Below are 20,320 nucleotides of genomic sequence, written 5' to 3'. Positions count from 1 at the left end.
CCTTAACTCTATGTATGTGAGCATTTGAGAAAATACACAGGCAATCCCACCTAAGAACTTCACACTGAAGACATTTGTTAGTTTGTGAGCTAAGTATATTGGAGAAACAAGTAGTCCTTATAGAGTATGGGACTCAGCAATTAAGTGTCAGCTTTGTTGATACCCAACGCATTGCCAGCTGTGCTTTCTGAGCTGTCTCATAGCTTTTGACATCTGATCTGTTATCTGTGACTTGGAGAGTCATCATGTGTCTCACAGTAGCCACAAGAAAAAAGAAAATGAAGAATGCATTATCTTCGGCCCAATTGTGTGGTTTATTGTTATGTAAATGTAAGGCTCTGATTCTTGACTGGTTAAGAAATGACAATTTCAAGGCATTGCTAATTATTTGTTTAACAAATACACTGTATTATAGAATTACCTCCTCTGCCTCTGTTATTTTTTTTAATGCTTTTTGCCTTTTTTATTTTTTGAGAGTTTCACTCTGTAACCATAGCTGTCCTCAAATTCATGGCAAATCTCCTGCTTCAGTCTCTCAAGTGCTACAACTAAAGGCACGAGCCATCACACCCAGCATTTTCCAGAATTTTAAAAAGGAAACTTGTTCGGATTAACAGTCCTCAAAAAAAATGAAGTGGATGCAACATAATTAAAGTACAGATGTGGAAAACACATTTACACAACATCCTGGTATTTGAAGTCTTTCAAATGACAAAATGGTCATGACCTTGCTGGTGGGAGGGAGAGATGACCTGGACCCCTCCTCTTACCTCCTTTCCTCCTGACACAGAATTTCTCCCTGATGTACTTAAACCATCTGGCTGACTCACTGTTGATGTATAAACAAGACCCAGGCACAGTGTTGAAAGCTGCTGAAACTGGAGCAAACTAGTCAGTAGCACCCTGACTATCAGGCAAGTGACTGCAACACCCACACTTTCCCAGACCAGGGCCAGCGTTCTGTGGCTGCCTCTTGAGTCTGAGCAATATGCGTGAGACTGCAGAACTGTACTTCAATGTGGACCATGGCTACCTGGAGGGCCTTGTGCGAGGATGCAAAGCCAGCCTCCTAACTCAGCAGGACTACGTCAACCTAGTGCAGTGTGAGACCTTGGAAGGTAAGCTGTTCACCTCGCCCCATTAAAAGAAAGGTAGAAACAGCAAGGATGTTGTTCTCTGGAAGGGAGGAAAAGGGCCTGCAGTCTCTTACTCAGAAGGCCAGAACAGGTTCTCAGTTCTGGAATTCAAGTGCCCTGAGGCCTGTACAGGGTTTAGGGACTTTGGATGTGAGGAGAAGAGATCTGTATCCATGGATACAGTTTAACAGTTTAACATTCCTTTCCATTATGAATGCAGAGGATAAGCCTTGGCATCACCTGCGACTCTGACAAGCACCCAGAAACCCACAGCTGTCCCCCTGATAAACTTCCAAATAGTCTCAAATATATTAATGTTTCTATAGTTTGAATTCAGATGCTACTCTAATTTCAGGGCTCCTTTGACCTTGATTTGTAATGTCTCTGTAAAGAACATATTTTTAATATATTCTGATAATGATACTTTACTGTTTTTCTTTTGTCATCCTATCTATTTTTATCCACATAATTATAAACACTCTTTGGGAAGGATTGTCACCAACATGAGTCTATGGAGAAAGAGACAGGTAATAGTTCTGGTTTAGAGAGAATTTTGTCTAGCTCCAGTTTTTCAGTATTGAACTGAGAATTGTTTGAGATTTGCCTTTAACAAAAGGGAAGTGGGAAAAAAAGAGCCAGGAGTGTGGTAGGTTAAAAGTCCTGGCTTTGACCTCTGCTATGTCTAAGTTGGTGACTTAGTTCTTAAAAGCCTTTGAGCTTCAAAAGTCCTCCCTTGTACGTGGAGAAAGAATTCCTACATAGTTACTAAGGAGGAAAAAAAATAGATACATACCCAGTAAATGATAATTTTCCTTAAATCACATTTTTCTCAAACCTTAACAAAGAATGCACATCTGTAACCGTTTTTATTATTAAAAACAGCTTTGCTTACTTGTTTTGAGAGACTTCCAGATTATTCTTGATTTACTTATATCTGGGTTTACTTATTCCTATAAGTAAGCAATAAGGGAAACATTCTTAGAAAAGGAATGAATTAGGTGGCATGAGTGTGGTAGGGGATGGAGGGATGGAGTGGAGGTGGATGACAAACCATATGAAAAAAAAATCACGTTCTGAAGGTGACTTTGCTAGCTTCTCTGTAAGGCTCAATGGAGCTGAGATGACAGTTGTATGTTTTGACTAGTTATAGCCAGAGTTAAGGGCTCAAGGTGGGGTCAGCCTTGCCCTGCCCTTTGGTTTACTTTATAAACAGATCTTTCAGATGATAAGTAATTCTATTGACTACAAACAATGATACATAATTCCAAATACAGCATATTCAGTTAGGAGTTTGGTGACTAGAGGATGTTAATTGCTTATAGAAATGTCTGCATAAATTAAGGTGGAAAAAATACCCTTAACATCGAACAGAATACTGGTTTCAGAAAGAAGTCAGCCATTTGGATAAATTCTATTTAGTTTTGAGTCAAGCCTCTACAAACAATGAAAACAAATGCTAATTTAAATGCAAGCCACAATTAAGCTACCTTTTGATACCAAACACTTTCTGCTCACATCAGAGAGAAATTAAGAAGTTGTATCAAAGTCAGAGAAAGAATTCTAAGATATAAAAAAAGGAGGACACAAATCAAGAGTTAAGTTACCACTAGGCCGGGTGTTGGTGGCACACGCCTTTAATCCCAGCACTCGAGAGGCAGAGGCAGGCGGATCTCTTGTGAGTTTGAAGCCAGCCTGGTCTCCAGAGCGAGTGCCAGGATAGGCTCCAAAGCTACACAGAGAAACCCTGTACTGAAAAACCAAAAAAAAAAAAAAAAAAAAAAAGTTACCACCAGGACGGGAAAGATGGCTCAGTGCTTCAGAGTAAGTATTGCTCTTGCAGAGGACCTGAACTCACTTCCCAGCACACGCACCGGGCAGACAGTTCACAGCCATCTAATAACACCAGCTGCCGGGGCATCTGATGCCTTGGCTTCCAAAGGCAACCCCATTCACATACACATGCATGCCCACCCCTCACACATACAAGAACACATAATTAAATGAAGTAAATCTGTTTTATTTTTGAAAGTTATAAGACTTCTTGGCTTTTTTGTTTGTTTTGTTTTTTTTTACCTTGGGGCTTTTTAACCAAAAGATCCTATTGAAAAGGGAAATGGAAGAGAAGAAAGAAATGTATATAGCATGTATCTGGCCAAGAATAGTCACCTAACTAAATTTACTCTTTATTTTCAAGGCAAGTTTTCAGACCCTTTTGGAGACCTCGGGAATAATGCTTCTTGGAAAACTGTACATGTGCCCACACACATAACTTCCCAAGCAACTCAAAGGTGTAGTGACCACCTGATGGGACCCTTATATCCTAATTAGGAAACCCTGCCCAACGAATCGTTGCTTTATCATCATTATGCCTCATCTTCTGCCTCTGTCTTCTCAATATGAATTTTTTTCAATTATTCAATTCCCAGATATCTATCTGTCTCCAGACTCAGAACTGAATAAAACTGTGCTGTTTTGATGCCACTCCTGTTTTGCTAATAGAAATAACACAGGCAGCCCTACTTAGTCCTTCTAGGATGATAGAAAGTAAACAGCCCTGGAAAGACATATATGTGTTGCTTCTGTGAATATGCAGGTACCTTTTGAGCCAAGTCCGGGTTAAGAATCCATCAAGGGCATTTGCAGAGATGGGAGTTAAGGACTTCTGTTTACTTTTGCAGAGTATGCACTATGTGGGCTGTGGATAAAGAAGAGAAGGTAAAACTGTGCTGTCACAGTACTGTCTTAAAGCAGGTGCATTTTGCCAAAGAAAAGCTAACTTAGCAAAGTTTGGATTTTCTTTCACTGTTTTAAAGCCTGTGGTCTTTAAACCTGCCTTGATATGACAGCAGAGACTGTTTTAGAACTACTTTCAAAGAACACATAGCATTTAAAGTAAATTTAGAAGACAGGAAATGAAATCACCCAGAAAAACTTTGGGAAGTCTTCATATTCAGGATTGTGCTGGCATGTGGGTGTTACAGGGCAAATGTGGTCACAAGCACTCATCCACTCCAAGGGTGACCCTGACTAACAAAAGCACAGACTAGTCATGGGAGCCACGACGAGTCAGTTGTTCCTGGGAACAAAAGAAGGAAGCTTTACTCTTTTTGAAAACAACACATTATTTTCATCAGAATCTCAATTACAAATAATTGTGGAAATATTTTTACCTCTTAGAAAAAAGACAAACTAGAGACAGCAATAGCTGGAGGTTGGTAATGAATGGGCCTTTCTGAAAACAGTAGAAGTATGCACTGGCTCTGGGGTGAGGACTGTACTCTAGACTGGATTTTCACATTGTTCTCCTTGCCACATGTTTTTGGAAAGGAATGCAAGGTGCCCACTTTATATTCCTGACAGTTAGGTCTCTTTAAAGGGATTTGATCTCTGGTCTTTCCCCATCTGTGCCTTCAAGTGAGAACTAATGCAGCCAGCATACATGAAAGGCTTTCTGGCTAAGGTCATAGAAGTAAACATGGATAAGATTTAGTACCTGCCTTAAAGGGCCTCTCATTCTAGAAAATGAAATGGCTAGGCAAGTAAGAAACCCTTAAAGAGGGCAGTTGAGCAGAACCCGTCAAAATTCCAAATGCACAAAAATGGTGCCTGGAAATTTCACCTCCCATCAAAAGGCTTGCACACATGTGAGAAGGCATATGTGCGAATGTTCTTCATTGTATTATTATTTAGAACAGCAAAAGATGCTTGCTGTATTAGTTACTTTTCCACTGCTGTGATAAAATGCCATGACCAAGACAACTTAATAGAAAGAACCGTTTAATTGACCCTCTGGTTCCAGAGAGATGAGTCCGTGATAGCAGAGTAGAGGCATGGCAGTCAGATGTGAAGCTTCGAAATTAACATTTTGAACACAAAACAGGAAGCAGAGAAAGAAAACCAGAAAGGGCATTGAGGCTTTGAAACATCAAAGTCCATCTCAGGAAGTACTTCCTACAGTAAGGTCACACCCCTTAGGTTCAAGTAACAATGCCACCCCCAGTTTGGTGACTAAGTATTCAAATGCCACAGCCCATAAGAAACATTCCCATCCAACCTCCCCAGGTGCCAATCAAATGTCCCTCTGTAGGAAACTAGTTAGTTAAGTTTGGGGACATTCTTATAATGGAATATTCTACAGCTTGAAAAATTAAAACCAAAATAAGAAACTCCTGGATAGTGGAAGTGGGAAAAATTACCAAGGCACCTGAAGTGACCTAAGCAAAGAGAGGACCATGTGTGGTATGATATGTCTTAGCTTCATAAAAGGTGATAGTTTTTTAAAAAAATGGTTTTATATGATTATCTAGATGCGAAGAATGTGTAATGATTTAAAAGAAACTAAATACGATTATAACAATTACCTGAAGACAAGAGTGAGTAGTGAGTGGTGTTGATATAGCAGATAAGAAATATTGAAATTTTTTCACTGTACATACACACATAAATATTCTTTTTACATTTAAAGTATAGGGGACCAGAAATGGCTCAGCAGTTACGAATGCTTGCTTGCTGCTCTTGCACAGGACTAGGTTTTAGTTCCCAGCACCCATATCAGCTCACAATTGTCTATAACTCCAGTGCAAGAGGAGTGGATACCCACTTCTGACCTCTGTGTACACACACACACACACACACACACACACAAGAATAAATTTTGTGAAAAAGTAAAAACACATATAGGAGGAAGAATGTTATTACAAAGACTTTTCTCTGAATCATTAGACACAATTTGTGCCTCTTGTCCTAGCATTTACTTTTCTTTTATATTTAGCATGAATATGCAACACTGGCTATTCCATAGTACACCAGTGACTTCCCCTAGACTAAATAGACATCAGCTGACCTCTGCCTGTCCATCTTTCAAGCCTTGCTCACAAGCTTTTGAGATTTTTAGACTTATCCCTTTAATCACAAATTCCCTTCACCTGATTTTCCTGGAGAATGCCTATTAGAAACTTCATTTCAAGCCATTACTTCCAGAAGCCCTTTGCTACTGTGACACTGAATTGGAAAGTTTCAGCTTGGTGGTCCATAACTTGCAGTGAACCTAATCCTGTACAGAAACGATGATATTTGCATGTTAATGCCAAAGGACATTAACCTCACTTACCTTTTCTACTATAGGCTAAAGTGGTAACTGGTGAAGAAATTAGACACTATCTGTTGTGGAATATTTGCTTAACTATGCAAAGATGTGCTTCATTTGTTTCACTATGTAAAGATGTGTTGCATTTGTTTATGTTGCAAAATATTTATTTGACTATGAAAAGATGTGTTGCATTTTTTTAACTATGTTGAGATGTGTTGCTGTTTTACCTTGCCTGCCTAGGGCACCTGATGTCCTTTTATTGTTTGCTGGTGGCATCTTTGCTAAACTGTGGAGACAAAATTTGAATTAAGTACTATGAAGAATAAAAATAATAGTAAGACTATTAAGTACCTATGTGACTATCTAGCTCAGGATATCATTGGTAAGGAAAAAAATCACTAAAACTTAAAAATACAAAAATAGCTTCAATTTACACATGAAAGTGAACCAAACTTGAAAAGCAGTATTTGAGGAATACTTGCTGAGTTGGCTTTGGAAGAATGCTTAAAAGAGGTAAACACTCTTGGTGGTTGGGGAAAACAGTAACATACAGAAAACAAAAGCCAAGTGACTCAGTCTGTCAGCAGCTTTGCAATAACTGGATATGAGACTGGAGTTTAGGTTGAGAAAAATGTTGAGGTACCTTGAAAGTGTGATTGTGAAGGTCAGGATGCTGACCATAATACTGGGTGAAAATAAGAGTCATGTCTGAGTCTAGCAACAGACTTGCTGGCATGGAAAACATGGACACACAACCTCTCCAGGCCTCAGTTTCTTCATCTATGAAATGGGGATCAATGAAAATTTAAGAGATGACACATATTAAAATCATCTTATTAGTGATAAAACACTCTTTATTTAATTTAATTTAAAATCTTGTTTTAAATTACTTTTAATACCAAATGGCTCTTATAAGCCACTTTGTAAGAGCAGGACAAGATTGAAACAGTTCTTAAGAAACAGTAAATTTTATGCCAGTAGTTCATTAACAGCAAGGAGCCTAGGAAAATCAATTAATAGATTAACAAAAAGATCTCAGTGTCAGATGATCATCCAAAATAAGAAAAGGTAGAAGTGGAAATTGCTGAAGAGATGTAGGAGATACCTATAATTCCAGCAGTTGGGAGACTGAGGCAGAAGGCTGTTGCGTTCAAATTTAGCCTTGCCTACATGTAAGACCCTAGACCCCAAGACCCTAGAAAGAGAAAAAGGAGGAAGCAAAAGAGGAAGAGTTTGAGAGAGGGAGAGAGGGAGGAGGAAAAGGAGAAGAGAGGACAGAGAAGGAAGAGAAGGGAGGGAAGGAGAGACTGAGGGAAGGAGAGAGGAAAAGAACACTTGATATTTTAAAGCATGACAAGAATTATGAAGTTTTAATACTATATGAATAATATTAAGTTGGCAAAATAGATGGAGAAGTGCCTGGTTTTATATTAAGTACTTTTCACATAATTGTGAAAAAAAATATCTGACATTCACAACTTAAGGAAAGACGGTCTTACTGTGTCTCGAAGTTTAAGGGACTACTAGTCTATCTTGGCACAGAAGACACAATGGGTCAGTCTATATGGCAGGAGCTTGAGTGGGTCTACTCCCATTTTTAGAGTTATAAGCAGAGAAATGGCTGTAATTTTCCAGGACTTCTCCCAATGGGCTTACTAGCTAGATTTACCCATTAGACTCTGTCACCCAAAAAAGTTCTACAATCTCCCAAACAGCTCCACCAACTGTGAACCAAGTATTCAAACCAAAGAGCCTGTAGGAGGTATTCCATATTGAAACCATAACAAATATGTATATTAAAATCTAAATAATTATTAAATTTAGTGATGGAGCTGAGTATATCAGTTGGGAAATTCCCCATTTAGAGAATAAAAGCCAAAGTTCTTAGAGAATCAAACTGTTTAGGAAGTAGATGAATGCACAGAAGAAAAAAATTAACATTTTGAGGTAGTTTCTATATACTGACTCTTCATATACTGAAGTTGCCTTTTTTAAGCTGTTGATTAAATCAGAGATATTGTTTGATTTGGCCCTTGCCATAGCCTGACTGTATAGACTCCATATTCTTCTCCCTTCTCTCTGTGTGTGTATATATGTGAGTCTGTGTGCATGTATGTATTTGCACACATATGCATGGTACGGGAGATGATACCTAGGGCCTTACTAATGCCATGTAAGTTTTCTATTATTTTCTGGATCATAAAATTGAGTTGAGAGAGATCAGAAAGCCTCCTCAAGCTTAGCACTAGCAAAGTTGGAAAATGAGAAGGGTCCAATGGCTGCGACAGTACCCTGGATGACAGGTGTGTCTGAAGGTACCTCCTTAGCATAACTTCTAAGAGAGGAGAGATGTTCCATTTTGTTTATTTGTTTTCTTAGAATTTCCCTAGGTAGTTCATTTTGGTAGTCCAAATTCTTGAGCTTTCCACATCTGCCTCCAGAGTACTAGGATTACGGACATATAAGCACACCCAACTTTCAAGTTTAAATATTAGAGGCAGGTCCAAATAGCAAGCTTCCACAAGATAAAATAATTTTCCAAAATATCTGACAATCAATGAACAAACAGAAGGTTTCTTATCACTGTGAAGAGACACCATGACCATGGCAACCCTTATAGAGAAAAACATTTAATTAGGGCTGGCTTACAGTTTCAGAGGTTTAATCCATTATCATCATAGTGGGACATGGAGATGGAGAAGGAGCTGAGCATTCTACATCTTGATCTGTAGGCAGAAGAAGGAGACTGTGTATCATATTGGACATAGATTGAGCATATGAGACCGCAAAGCCCACCCCACAATGACACACTTCCTCTAACAAGGTCACACTAATAATGCCACTCCTAATAATGTCACTCACTATGAGCCAAGCATTCAAAAACATGGGTCTATGGGGACCATACCTATATAAACCACAACAGACAGTAATAATGAAGATATTGACTTATTCACTAGACCCCTTGCTTTGGATCTTTTCCTTAATGGGGGTAGTTTCCAACCTCAAAAGAAGAGTTTTACAATCTGGCAAACATGTATTCAGGCATACATACATACATACATACCACTTTATGAAGTACTCTACCATTAATTAAAATGGCCTAATGGATTTCTTTTCTATTGCTGTTTAGAAACTATTACATTCATTTAGTACATTGGGATACCACACTCCTCAAAACATCATATTTCCTCATTAAATAAGGAAAAGACCACACTCCCTCTATTAATAAAATGGTAGTGTGATCTCCCCACATGTGCTCTATGAACAGCTCTCTTGTTTCTTAGTGGCTTGAAAGGTTTGTGTCCTGCTCTTTCCAAAAAATAATCCCTTAAATGATTCTATTAAAGCCTTTCAGTTCATACAGTAAAGAAGCCTGTTTATCCTGATGTACTTGATTGCAAAGCCTATTGCCGGCATACCTACTGAGATGAGCATTTAGGGAAGTGCAAGAGAAAAACTAGTGAACCCATTTTGAAAACTATACAACCCTGAGCACTGTGCAAATGTGTGGATGTGGACCATGCTGATGCTGGTGAAGGAAAGGAATCTCTTACTCCATTTTCCAGGACTCCAGCATTCCAAGATTCCTGCAGGATCTGAAGCAAAGGAGGTATTTCACTGCAACGTTTTATTGGCAGGGAAAAGGTTTGAAAGTTATTTAGCTTAGAAGAAACATATGTCACTAAGCAAAATATCATGGTTTTGAAAGAAATGCCATCATTTGTGTCACTTATGTTGGCAAATAATCTTTGGTAGTGAAAATACAAACTGCAAAGTTACATAAAATTCTGCACTGCCATAATGACAAACAAGGCATGGAATGAAGTGCAATCACCTAAAATTGATTAAACATGTAGTTGATTCAATAAAGAGCAACTTTGATGCAAAATCTATTCAAAAGAGTGAAGAATCCAATGCCCTATGTCTTAATCTCTCAAGAATCTCATACCTCTTCTCCAGCCATGAGAGGCAAGCATTCATAGCTCACAGTGACTCCCTGATAACCTTCTTTGTGACAACACATGATTATTTCTTGAGCTCCAATTCTGCTCTCCTACAATCTTTTCTTAAGTGATGCATTAAAAGTTCTATTTATGATGTGCATATTTTGTATAAATTTTGTTTTAACTACCTAAAAATGTAAATATTTTTATATTTTATATAAAATAAATATACATATCAGTGGGGTTGCTATTTATTGAATATATCTATCTTCTTGTGATGCATTAATCTTTTTTTTCAAGTTGCAGGATTTGGAGTCAACTAAAAGACATAGGAAATTGTATTTGAGGGAGTTTCCAGAGACTCTAAAGTGAGGAGGGAAGATATATGAGTGGATCATAGGCTACAGAAAAGACTATGGGAGGAATAGGTCATCTGAGTACCAATATCTCTCTGTTTCCTAACTGGAGATGCAGTTTAAGCAGAAGCTTCACCCTCCTGTCCCCATAGCTTCCCGACAATGAGGACTCTATTGCTTCTTTTTAAAAGATTCTTATGTTTTATTTATGTACATGAGTGTTTTGCTGGCATATATATCTGTGCATTGTACGCATGCCCATGCACACAGAGGTTATTGGAGTCCCTGAAACTAGAGTTTTGGGCAGTTGTAAGCCCTCATGTGCCCTCTGGGAACTGAATCCTGCCCATGCAAAAAACAACAAATGATCTTTTGTTTGTTTTGTTTTTTTGTTTTTCAAGACAAGGTTTCTCTGTGTGGCTTTGGAGCCTATCCTGGCACTCGCTCTGTAGACCACGCTGGCTCAAACTCAGAGATCTGCCTGCCTCTGCCTCCAGAATTCTGGAATTAAAGGCATGTGCCACCAACACCTGGCCTAAAACAACAAATGGTCTTAAATGATGAGCTCTCTGCATACAATAGTGAAGAAAGCAGTTTAGACATAGGCCCTGAAATTTCATCATGGCTTATTTATATCTGGTGGGTCAGGAAGCAAAGGTATTAGACCAGACCCAGAGACAGATGTCAGATGTCAACTTCAAGGCACATTCCCAGTAACCCTCTTCCATTAAATAGGCCTCAATTCTGGTCTCTCCAAACAATACCACCAGTTGGAGACCCAGGGTTCAGACAGGTTAGCTTTACAAGGAACACTGAAAACACAGCAAGTGCTATGCCAGAAGTATTAGCAAACTGTTTTCAAATTCAGATCAGTGAGCTTAAGTAATTTTGTCTCAGAAAAATCGAGACTTTTCAGAGTATGTGGTAATGATTGCATTGATCGATAGCAAATTACAGCTTTGAAATGACTTTGAAGTCAATTAAACATGGATTTGAATCCCAGTTTTCTTACATATACTAGAGAGTGGGGTGAGATCAACAGTAGCAAAGAGTATGGCACATGGCCTTTTGAGGAAGAATAGACAATAAAATGAGGCTGGAATTGAGTTCAATTCTCTGCAACACAAGCCATTGACACTTAAAGAATGAATGGTGCAGTCGTGATGCTTGATTCTTAGAGTAAAATGTCTTCTAGTTCCAAGACAACCTGCTTCTAACTCCCCCATTTTGGCCCTCTGGTCTTCAGCTTTTTCATCTGTAGCTAAAGGACACTAGCATTGAGCCCATCCTACCCTGTATCTATGTTAGCTATTACTAGTCTCTTCTTTTCCTCAAATTGGACAGAGATTTAGCATTCTCAAATTTCTCAAACTATTTACTAAAGATTAATATTGGCCAACGTAAAGACATCTGTAGTAGTGAAAATTCTATATGGGAAGAGAACTGACAGGTGGGTGTAAATTATAACAGGGACTTCACTCAAATGACTTATAACCCATAGGGTCTGAGTGGCCCTCTGTATGACAACCCTGTTGTTGCTTAGACCATGAAACTGGGTGCTATAGAAGTTCCAAGGTGGTGCTAAAGGTCGAAAAGATTCCTAGAGAGTTCGCTGGTCCTGAGCTGACAGGACCACAGCAGTGATGATCAACAGCACAACAGAATAGACACATCACCAGCATAAAATGAAGGTTGTTCATCAAAGGACACTTTTCCTCAGACCTCTGTGTATCTGGGCCTCCACAAGAAGGTGCAGCTTAGAGTGGAGGAGAGCCTTCTCTCCTTGGATAACTTGGAAATCATCAGCTGGGATGACCGTCTCTCAGTTAATTCCAGATCCTGTTAACCTGAGCTTTAAGGTTAATGGCTCTGGTCTAGGGTTTTTGTTTGCTTGCTTGTTTTTAGCTGTGTGAAATAATACTGTTTCTTGGGTAATTTGAAATTCTTATGGTGTGTTACAACATCAATATTTACACTGACTTTTTTCATTTCTTTAGAGATCAGCAGTCTAGTCCAATGATGTATACACCTATTCAAAAATCAAAGGAGATAGGGAATATGTCTTCACCTTAAAGTTACCACAAACACCTCTCCAAATTTAACTTGACTTTGGGGTTCTTTGCATTTTAGATCTGAAAATTCATCTCCAGACCACTGAGTACGGCAACTTCCTGGCTAATGAAACAAACCCTCTCACCGTTTCCAAAATTGACACAGAGATGAGAAAAAAGCTCTGCAGAGAGTTTGAATATTTCCGGAATCATTCCTTGGAGCCCCTGAGCACATTTTTCACCTACATGACGTAAGTGAAGCCCTGCTAAACCCCAGTGTGATGTATGATGACTCCTAACCATTTTAAGTGGAAGAGTGGGCCGAAGTGCTGGGTTAGACCTCATTGTCTGTAATTTTGAATGCATACAGATTTTAGCAACTGGTAAATTCACAACCTATTTTTGAAATAGAGAAGAATTCATGAATATAAAGCTGATTGTGGAGGTTGTGATAACCTCCATGTACATGTGTTTTTGTTTTAATGAATACTGAGTGGAGCTAATGCTTGAAGAAGTATACTGAGGTAACTCTTATGTGACTTTTTTATATCATTTACAGAATAGGGGAAGACTCACAAATTGCTGTAAAGGTCATGTCTACCTTTCCTAGTCCCTTTCTATAGTACAATTGCCTCCTGTCATAGTTACTCAATTTATTCTTGTCCCTTACCAGTGGTTTCAACCTTTCAATGTATGTGTTCCTCATTTTAAGGCAAATTCCAATGCTTACACAGTTATAAGTGGCACTTAAACTATACCATGAGCACATGAGCCATTTGAAAAGCTTTGTAACATTCTAGCTGTTACAAAACAATGACTTACAATAGATATGCTGTGTGTTATATAGATCAAATTTAATTATAAGGAACAAAGTTATAACTAGTAGAGCCAAGTTCTACCAAGTGCTCAGCACTCAAGCATGAAATGCATTCATAGAAAGATATTAACAATGATGCAAATGCTGGATTGTACAGGTCTAAAAGTAAATAAATGGAAGAAAAGAACGGGGCTATGTACAGAACACTGTGTTTAGCAATAGACAGAAACCAGGAAAGTGTCTATGAATCAAATAAGGTGGGCATTAGAATGCATGTAACAAGGGCCTGGGAGAAAACTGTGGAGTGTAGAGATAGGTTCTGAGCATCAGGAGAAAGGGTTCGAGCAAATAGGCAGATGGCAGAGGAGCCTTCTAAAGAGGCAGTTTCAGCCTCTGCCTTTAAGACTGTCAGTTAGTACGACAACAATGGTGTTATTGTGTTCCCATCCCTTCTTCTATCTCTCCATCATCTATTCTTACATTCCACAATTATCAGCTCTGACCTAGAGTTTGGTTAATAAAGAATGGGACTAAGAGTATCCAAAATATCTGCCAAACTGAACAAGGCTGAATGGATACTAGCTGCTGTGCCTGACTTTAGACTGGGGGAGATATGTATTTAAATCTTAAAAAATGGCAACTAGAAAATACTTCATAGAAAAAGGACCACATCCCAAACTTAATGTGGTGCAAATCAATATGAACATTCTGTCATTGGTGCTGGACAAGACCAGAAATAAAGGGAGGCTTGACTGTTTGAGATTTCCTACTATATCATGGGAAATCAGTTTTACTTCATGATCAATAAATATAGTCAAGAAAAAATGTGGCTGAGTTTGTTGTTCAGTAAGAATATACCTGCTAGCATGGAACAGTCTCTGAGTTCTATAACTCATGCTGCATGAAAGAAGGAGGATGACCAGAAGGAGGGAGAGAAGGAGAAAGAGAGAGAAGATGTAGGGGGAAGAAAAATCAAAGGGCATGATCATAACTTTCCAGGAGTTAGGAAAAACATAAAAATTGCCCTATTCTATGTATCCCTTTGATCCCCACCCACTTCCTCTCCCCAGTGGAACTACTTCTTAATTTCTTACTTTTTTCATGTAAGCATCTACAAGTATATGTGTCTAGCAATGCATGCCCTAAACAACACTCCATATTCCAGTTATATACAAACAGCACCTTTCTTCATGGGCCTCTCTCTCCCTCTCTGTCTATCTATCTATCTATCTATCTATCTATCTATCTATCTATCTATCTCTATCTCTATCTCTATCTCTATCTTTATCTCTCTCTCTATCTATATATATATGTATATATATATATATATATATATATATATTTCTTACTGATATCCCTGTGAACATTATTCCCCTTAAATAACCATATAATTCTGTGATATAAATGTGCTATTAGTCCATTTTCAGTCATCTCTCAACAGGTAGCTAAATTAATTTCATTTGTTTACATTGCAAAAAATAAATTGCAATTAGCTAACTTCTAAGAAGACATTTCTTTGCAGTGTATGTGATCAAACTCCAAGATGTTGTATTTGCAAGGAAAGGTAAGTGCTTTGTTAATGAGCCACATCCCCAGCCATCAAGGCACATTTGAATTGATTTCTAACTTCAGTTTGTTGCAGCAGAAGTGATAAGTCAAAGAAATGTGCTTTTCTTCATTTGTTTTGAGACAGGTTCCCTGTATCTAAATAAACAGCCTGAGACTCGCTGTGTATCCCAGGCTTGCCTTGAACTCATGATCTCCTTGTTCTGGTTAGAAATGTATATTTTAAAATTTGGTAAACTGCACACAACAAATGAAACACCAATTTGAACCTCCAAAATAGTACATAAGAAGGCTTGTGTTCTTATACAATTGCCAGCATTTTGTACTCTATTTTTAAATTTTTGCCAATCTGATAAATTAAAAGCTCTCAATCTCTCTCTCTTCAATTTCAGTTCCTTATGAGTAAAACTGATTATGCCATACTTATTTATTACTAGACTAATTTTTTACCTATTTTTATCAGAGTTTATAGAACTTTCTAACTGATATGCATACTTCATAAATTAATATGGTAGTCTTTTAGTAATAATATGTCAAAAAGCTATTTTTGTTTTGATGCAATTTAATTTTATGATATTTATCATCAATATTGTATGCTTTTGGTGCTGAAGACCACATTCAGGATCTCACACATACTAGGCAAAATGCTCTACCATTGACTATACCCCAGACACAGTAATATTTATGTGTGTGGGGGGTTTGTAGGACATTTTATGAGTTTGTTTGGTTGGTTGGTTAGTGGTTTGGTTTGGTTTTTTTTTTTTGAGACAAGGTCTTATGTAGCCCAGTCTTGTCTAGAACTCAGAATAGAGCAAAAGCCAAACTTGAACTCCTAATCCTCCTGCATCTACCTTCCAATTGCATGGATTACAGAATTTGGCAACATCCATTACCTTGTTTGGTTGTTTTTTTTTTTTTTTTTTTCCTCTTAATGGTAGGATTGCAGACACTCAGCCCTGCATTCTCATCTTGCTCTGTAGGACTCTTTCTAAAAAGTGAAAAGAAAGGGAATACTCTGTCCTGGAGATTCCAAGCATGTGCTTCCAACAATTTACTTCTGGTTTTCACACAGAGTCCCACTAATGGTCAGGCTTATCTGAGCTGTCTGGCTGATCCAGAATTTACAACCCACTTGACTCAACCTCCCAAGTATCTGGGATGTACAACCAGGTCTTATGACTTTGAAATTTTGGGAACTGAGCCAAAGCCACCAGCATGCTACCCAAGCACTCTACCACTGAGCTCCCTCCCAAACCCTTAATATTTTGAGACTAGGCCAAACCATGTAGCTCATCTGGCCCTATGCTAATCATACAGCCCGAGATGGTATGGACTCTTAATTCACCTGCCTCAGCTTCCTGAGTGTTAGCATTGCAGATATGTATCACTACATCTGGTTCCTACAGAGTCCTCTGTGTTTTATCCTGCCATATCATCTTGTGGTGTGACTTTTCAGTTCTGGCACTAGACTGCTGCTCTCTGCAAAGCTTAGAGATTTATTTCAATAACCAACTGTGTACAAATGGGGGGATGGTGTCCCACAGTTCTGAAATATATGCCCTCCAAAATGTTCTGTGAAGTCAAGTGCCTATCTAGCCCAAATGAACTTCCACAATCAGAATTTGATCATGCCCTAATAGGAAATATCCTGAGGCAACACTATAGCACTGTCAAAGTCAACCCTAAGAGAGACAGTCTAAATTTAAATTGATTATCTTAAGCTTTGCACATTTTATATGAGATAATTACTGTACATGAAAATTTTATTTTGAAAATGTGGAGCAGATATTTTTAAATCCTTCATAGCAAGAATATCTGAAGGTTTTTCATACCATAATTATGCACAGTTTATGAAACAAAGGAACAGATCCAACTTCATGTTAGTGAAGACTGCTTATTACAGATCAAGAGTGTTTTGGTTTTCTTCCTTGCTACTCAGTATTTTACAGAAGCATTTCAACTGCTCATCTCTTTTGGATGAGCAAATTTTAAGAAATAATCTTTCCAGCATTCAAAGTATTCCACTACCAAGAAGATAAAAAATGTAATACAATGACCAGGAAAATATACCCTTCAGGACCTGTGCTGCAGTCCTTATCTCCATTAAGAGTAGATCAAGGTTATTCTGAAAAATATTGTAGCTATTGTATTGAGCATGTACAGATTTTTGTTGCCACGCTGCTTTAAAATATAACAACTACTTATGCAGCATTTGTATCATATTGGTTGATAGAGGTAATGTAGAATTTACATTAAATATATGGGACAATGCATGCAAATTACATACAAATGCCATTTTACCTACTTGAATGTCTGGGAATGTTGGGGGAGGGATCTGCAGTAGTCCTCACCATAGCCACAGGGATGAATGTAATGAGAAATCCTGGGTTAAAGATGAAAGATACTGAGAATCTCAGGTTAATCTGAAGAAACCTTTAAAGATCCATTTATAAGGGATAGCCAAAGTTCTTTAGTGTCCCAGCGATGGCCTCTAGATCATCTGTAGGCTTTGCCCTGTGCTGTATGTTCAGGTTATAGACTTGGCCCTTTAAGTACTAAAATCAGGCAAGTCTTCAGCAGTTTAGACAAGAAATGAAAACCTTGACTCAGAGAACACCTATTCGAATGAAGCAAGCAGATGTGTCTGTCCTTGAATGGTGAAAAGCCAAGACAGGATTAGGTAGGATTGTCACAATCTAGGGCATTAAGTGATTCAGTGGTGCCTTCAGGCATGAAGCAATAGCTCTGACATTAAAGGATCTGCATCGAAGACTGAACATAACTAATATTTAAAATGTGCATATAGAAGAAATAGCTGAGACTGGAAAAAGAGTTTGTGCTTAGAAATAGGAACTCGTTTCATATGGTTCTGGAACTAGACGTGAAAAGAGGAAGAAGGGGAAGAGATGAGAAAAAGCCTGGCTAGGTGAAAAGAGGGCTTTCACAAGGATACCCTAGTTCCCATGCTTCCCTGTGCCAATCTGTACACCTCACTGAATGGTCACTGCCCTATATGACAAGGAGTATGGTCCTGCTCTGAGACCCTAAGATGGAATGATTGAATGCCTCCACCACAGCTGGCTGGGTAGCTGAGCAGTTTAATGTCTATGACTTATGCTCTTTTCTCATCTGGCCAGTAGAAGAGTACCAGTTCTTAGGACTGTTGTGCACACAGGGCTCATTCAGTAAGTGGCAGTGCTGCTATCATACTTATTTACTGGGACCCTGAAATATTATCTGCCTAAGTCTACAGAGCTGTTGTGTAAGCAGCCAAGTCCTGTACTCCATGTAGCCATGTTCAAAATGTGCTATATTCCTTCTTGTTTATTTATTTGCTTTTATGTGTTAATTCTTTCTGCTTCATAAAGTGAGTAGAATGATGTATTTAGGGAGACAATTGTGCTGTTATTATAAAAGATGTGTTCAGGAGATGAGACTTAAGGCATAGAAAATGTAGAGGAGCTTATTTTTTAAATTTGTACTAGAAATCTTGACATGTGAGATGGGAAAGAGGGGATAGTGGCTTGGTGGCTAGATACTTTTAGGAGTTAGAGGTCTCAGAATTTAGTATCTGGATTTGTGATGAGTGAGGGAAAGCAGATTGCAGTGTTTCCTGGGCAGTCTAGGCAAAAGGAAGAATGATTTACAAGGATTTTATTTTTATCTATAGATAAATTCAAATTCCAATGTGAATTAAAGTATATAATGAAAATAAGTTACTATTTATCTCATCACGACATTTTTTAATATTCTCTTTCTATTCATTTTGAAAGGAACAAAATCACTGCTAATTTGAAATATTAGCATCCCTACATTCACTGTCAGCTTTTTTCTAACATTATTTTTAAATGACTGTAGAGCTTTCCCCCTGGTTCAGACAATTTAGATATGTTAAGCTTTGTGTTTCTCTTTCCTTAAACTCAGCTTAGTACATACTATGTTCTTATTTCCACAGTCAAATTTTCCGATAATATTTTGAGATGGACTGACAATAGTGGCAATTAATCTTGACTACCTACTGGATTGGATTGAAAGATGCCAAGACATAAGTAAAGAACAGCTGTAGGTGTATCTGTGAGAGATTTTTTCCACCAGTGACTAGAACTTAAGGTTTCTCTCTTATCTAATCAATAGTTCAATCTATGGATGGGTTAATATTTTGAATAAACAATGGAACTGGGTCCTGTTTGAAGGAAGTAGGAGGTGTGTCTCTCAGGGAATGCCTTTCCTACCTCCTTCCTGTCCTCATGATGTCACAGTTGTCACCTGATCTGTTGTGCTGATCAAATGAGTATCATGCAAGTACAGGTAGACCAAGTTTTACTCCTGGCCAGCCTTTTTCAATTCACAAAGGGTGTGAGTGGTTCAAGGTGAGTGTGTGTGAGCAACTGCAGCTATCAAACTCCAGGGGCCAGTGTGAGTGCAAAGGCTCTGCTCTGCCACTGCCTTCCCACTGTGGTTAAGTAAAACCTCCAAGGTGGTGAGTCAGTCTTTCTTCTTGAATTGTTTACATCAGCTTCAGTCACAGTGATGCAGAGTCACTTACCTCGGCACAACTGTTCATTCCTGATTGTGAGTTTCCAGCCAGAAATGTCCTGCTACCCATCTTACACATGACTCTTCCTGAAAGGTTTTACTGTCTCCAGAAATTCCATGGGAAGCAGGGATGTAGCCAAAATAGTCTCAGCTGCAGTGGCTGATAAAGTCTTATCATCTAAACCTTCAGGCCTATAAGAGCTGAAAAACTATTCTGCAGAATTGAAATCTGGGCTTCCTGAACTGGCAATATTTGTTTGATCATCACAGTACTACCGCAAGTGAAGAATTGTGCAAGATTCTAAGATTAAAAATGAGTTTTGTTTTCTAACTGTGGAAGGATTATTTAAGGTGCAGATTCCAAGACTGTGCTTCCAAAATTAATGGTCTAGTGTGTCTTAGAACATGTCTACGAATCTGAATTTTATTTAATAAGCCTTGAAGGTGACCCTGATGCAGGGGAAATTCTCACAACCAGTCACTCCAACATGAATCTACACTAAGCTACTTTGGGACTCCCCCAAGAAAAAACGCTTTAGTCATTCAAAGCCTTGGTTTCCATATAAGAAAGAAATGTCATTTTATACAATACAGAGTTGTGAGTTTAATTCTAAAAAGGGACCAGCTTCATATTCTGTGATAGCAACTGCAAGTAAAATGCAGGGTCCTTGACTTAAAACTGTTTAATAAAAAATGGAATATGATTAAGCTAAATGTGGGCCCCTGGAATGTTACATAAATCATAGGTTTGTGAAAAATCACCTGTAAACATACACACTTACACAATAAGGAAACACAAAAGTGTTCAAACAGGCAAAAAAGTAG

General features: G+C 38.3%; 1 protein-coding gene across 2 annotated transcripts in view; it reads left to right on the top strand.

Annotated features, from left to right (window-relative positions):
- The first annotated feature begins 877 nt into the window (after positions 1-877).
- Atp6v0d2 (ATPase H+ transporting V0 subunit d2) overlaps positions 878-20,320 on the top strand; it is a 41,464-nt gene continuing 22,021 nt past the window's right edge. For both annotated transcript variants that reach the window (XM_035438994.1, XM_027403577.2), the window contains exons 1-2: positions 878-1,118; positions 12,656-12,827. In XM_035438994.1, coding sequence (XP_035294885.1) covers positions 989-1,118; positions 12,656-12,827 — 302 coding nt within the window. In that variant the 5' untranslated portion in view covers positions 878-988. The remainder of the gene's footprint in view (positions 1,119-12,655; positions 12,828-20,320) is intronic.

The sequence above is a fragment of the Cricetulus griseus genome, chromosome 2, assembly GCF_003668045.3.
Source record: "Cricetulus griseus strain 17A/GY chromosome 2, alternate assembly CriGri-PICRH-1.0, whole genome shotgun sequence".
NCBI lineage: Eukaryota > Metazoa > Chordata > Mammalia > Rodentia > Cricetidae > Cricetulus > Cricetulus griseus.
The sequence above is the reverse complement of the archived record's forward strand: the minus strand, read 5'-3'. Positions and strand labels throughout refer to the sequence as shown.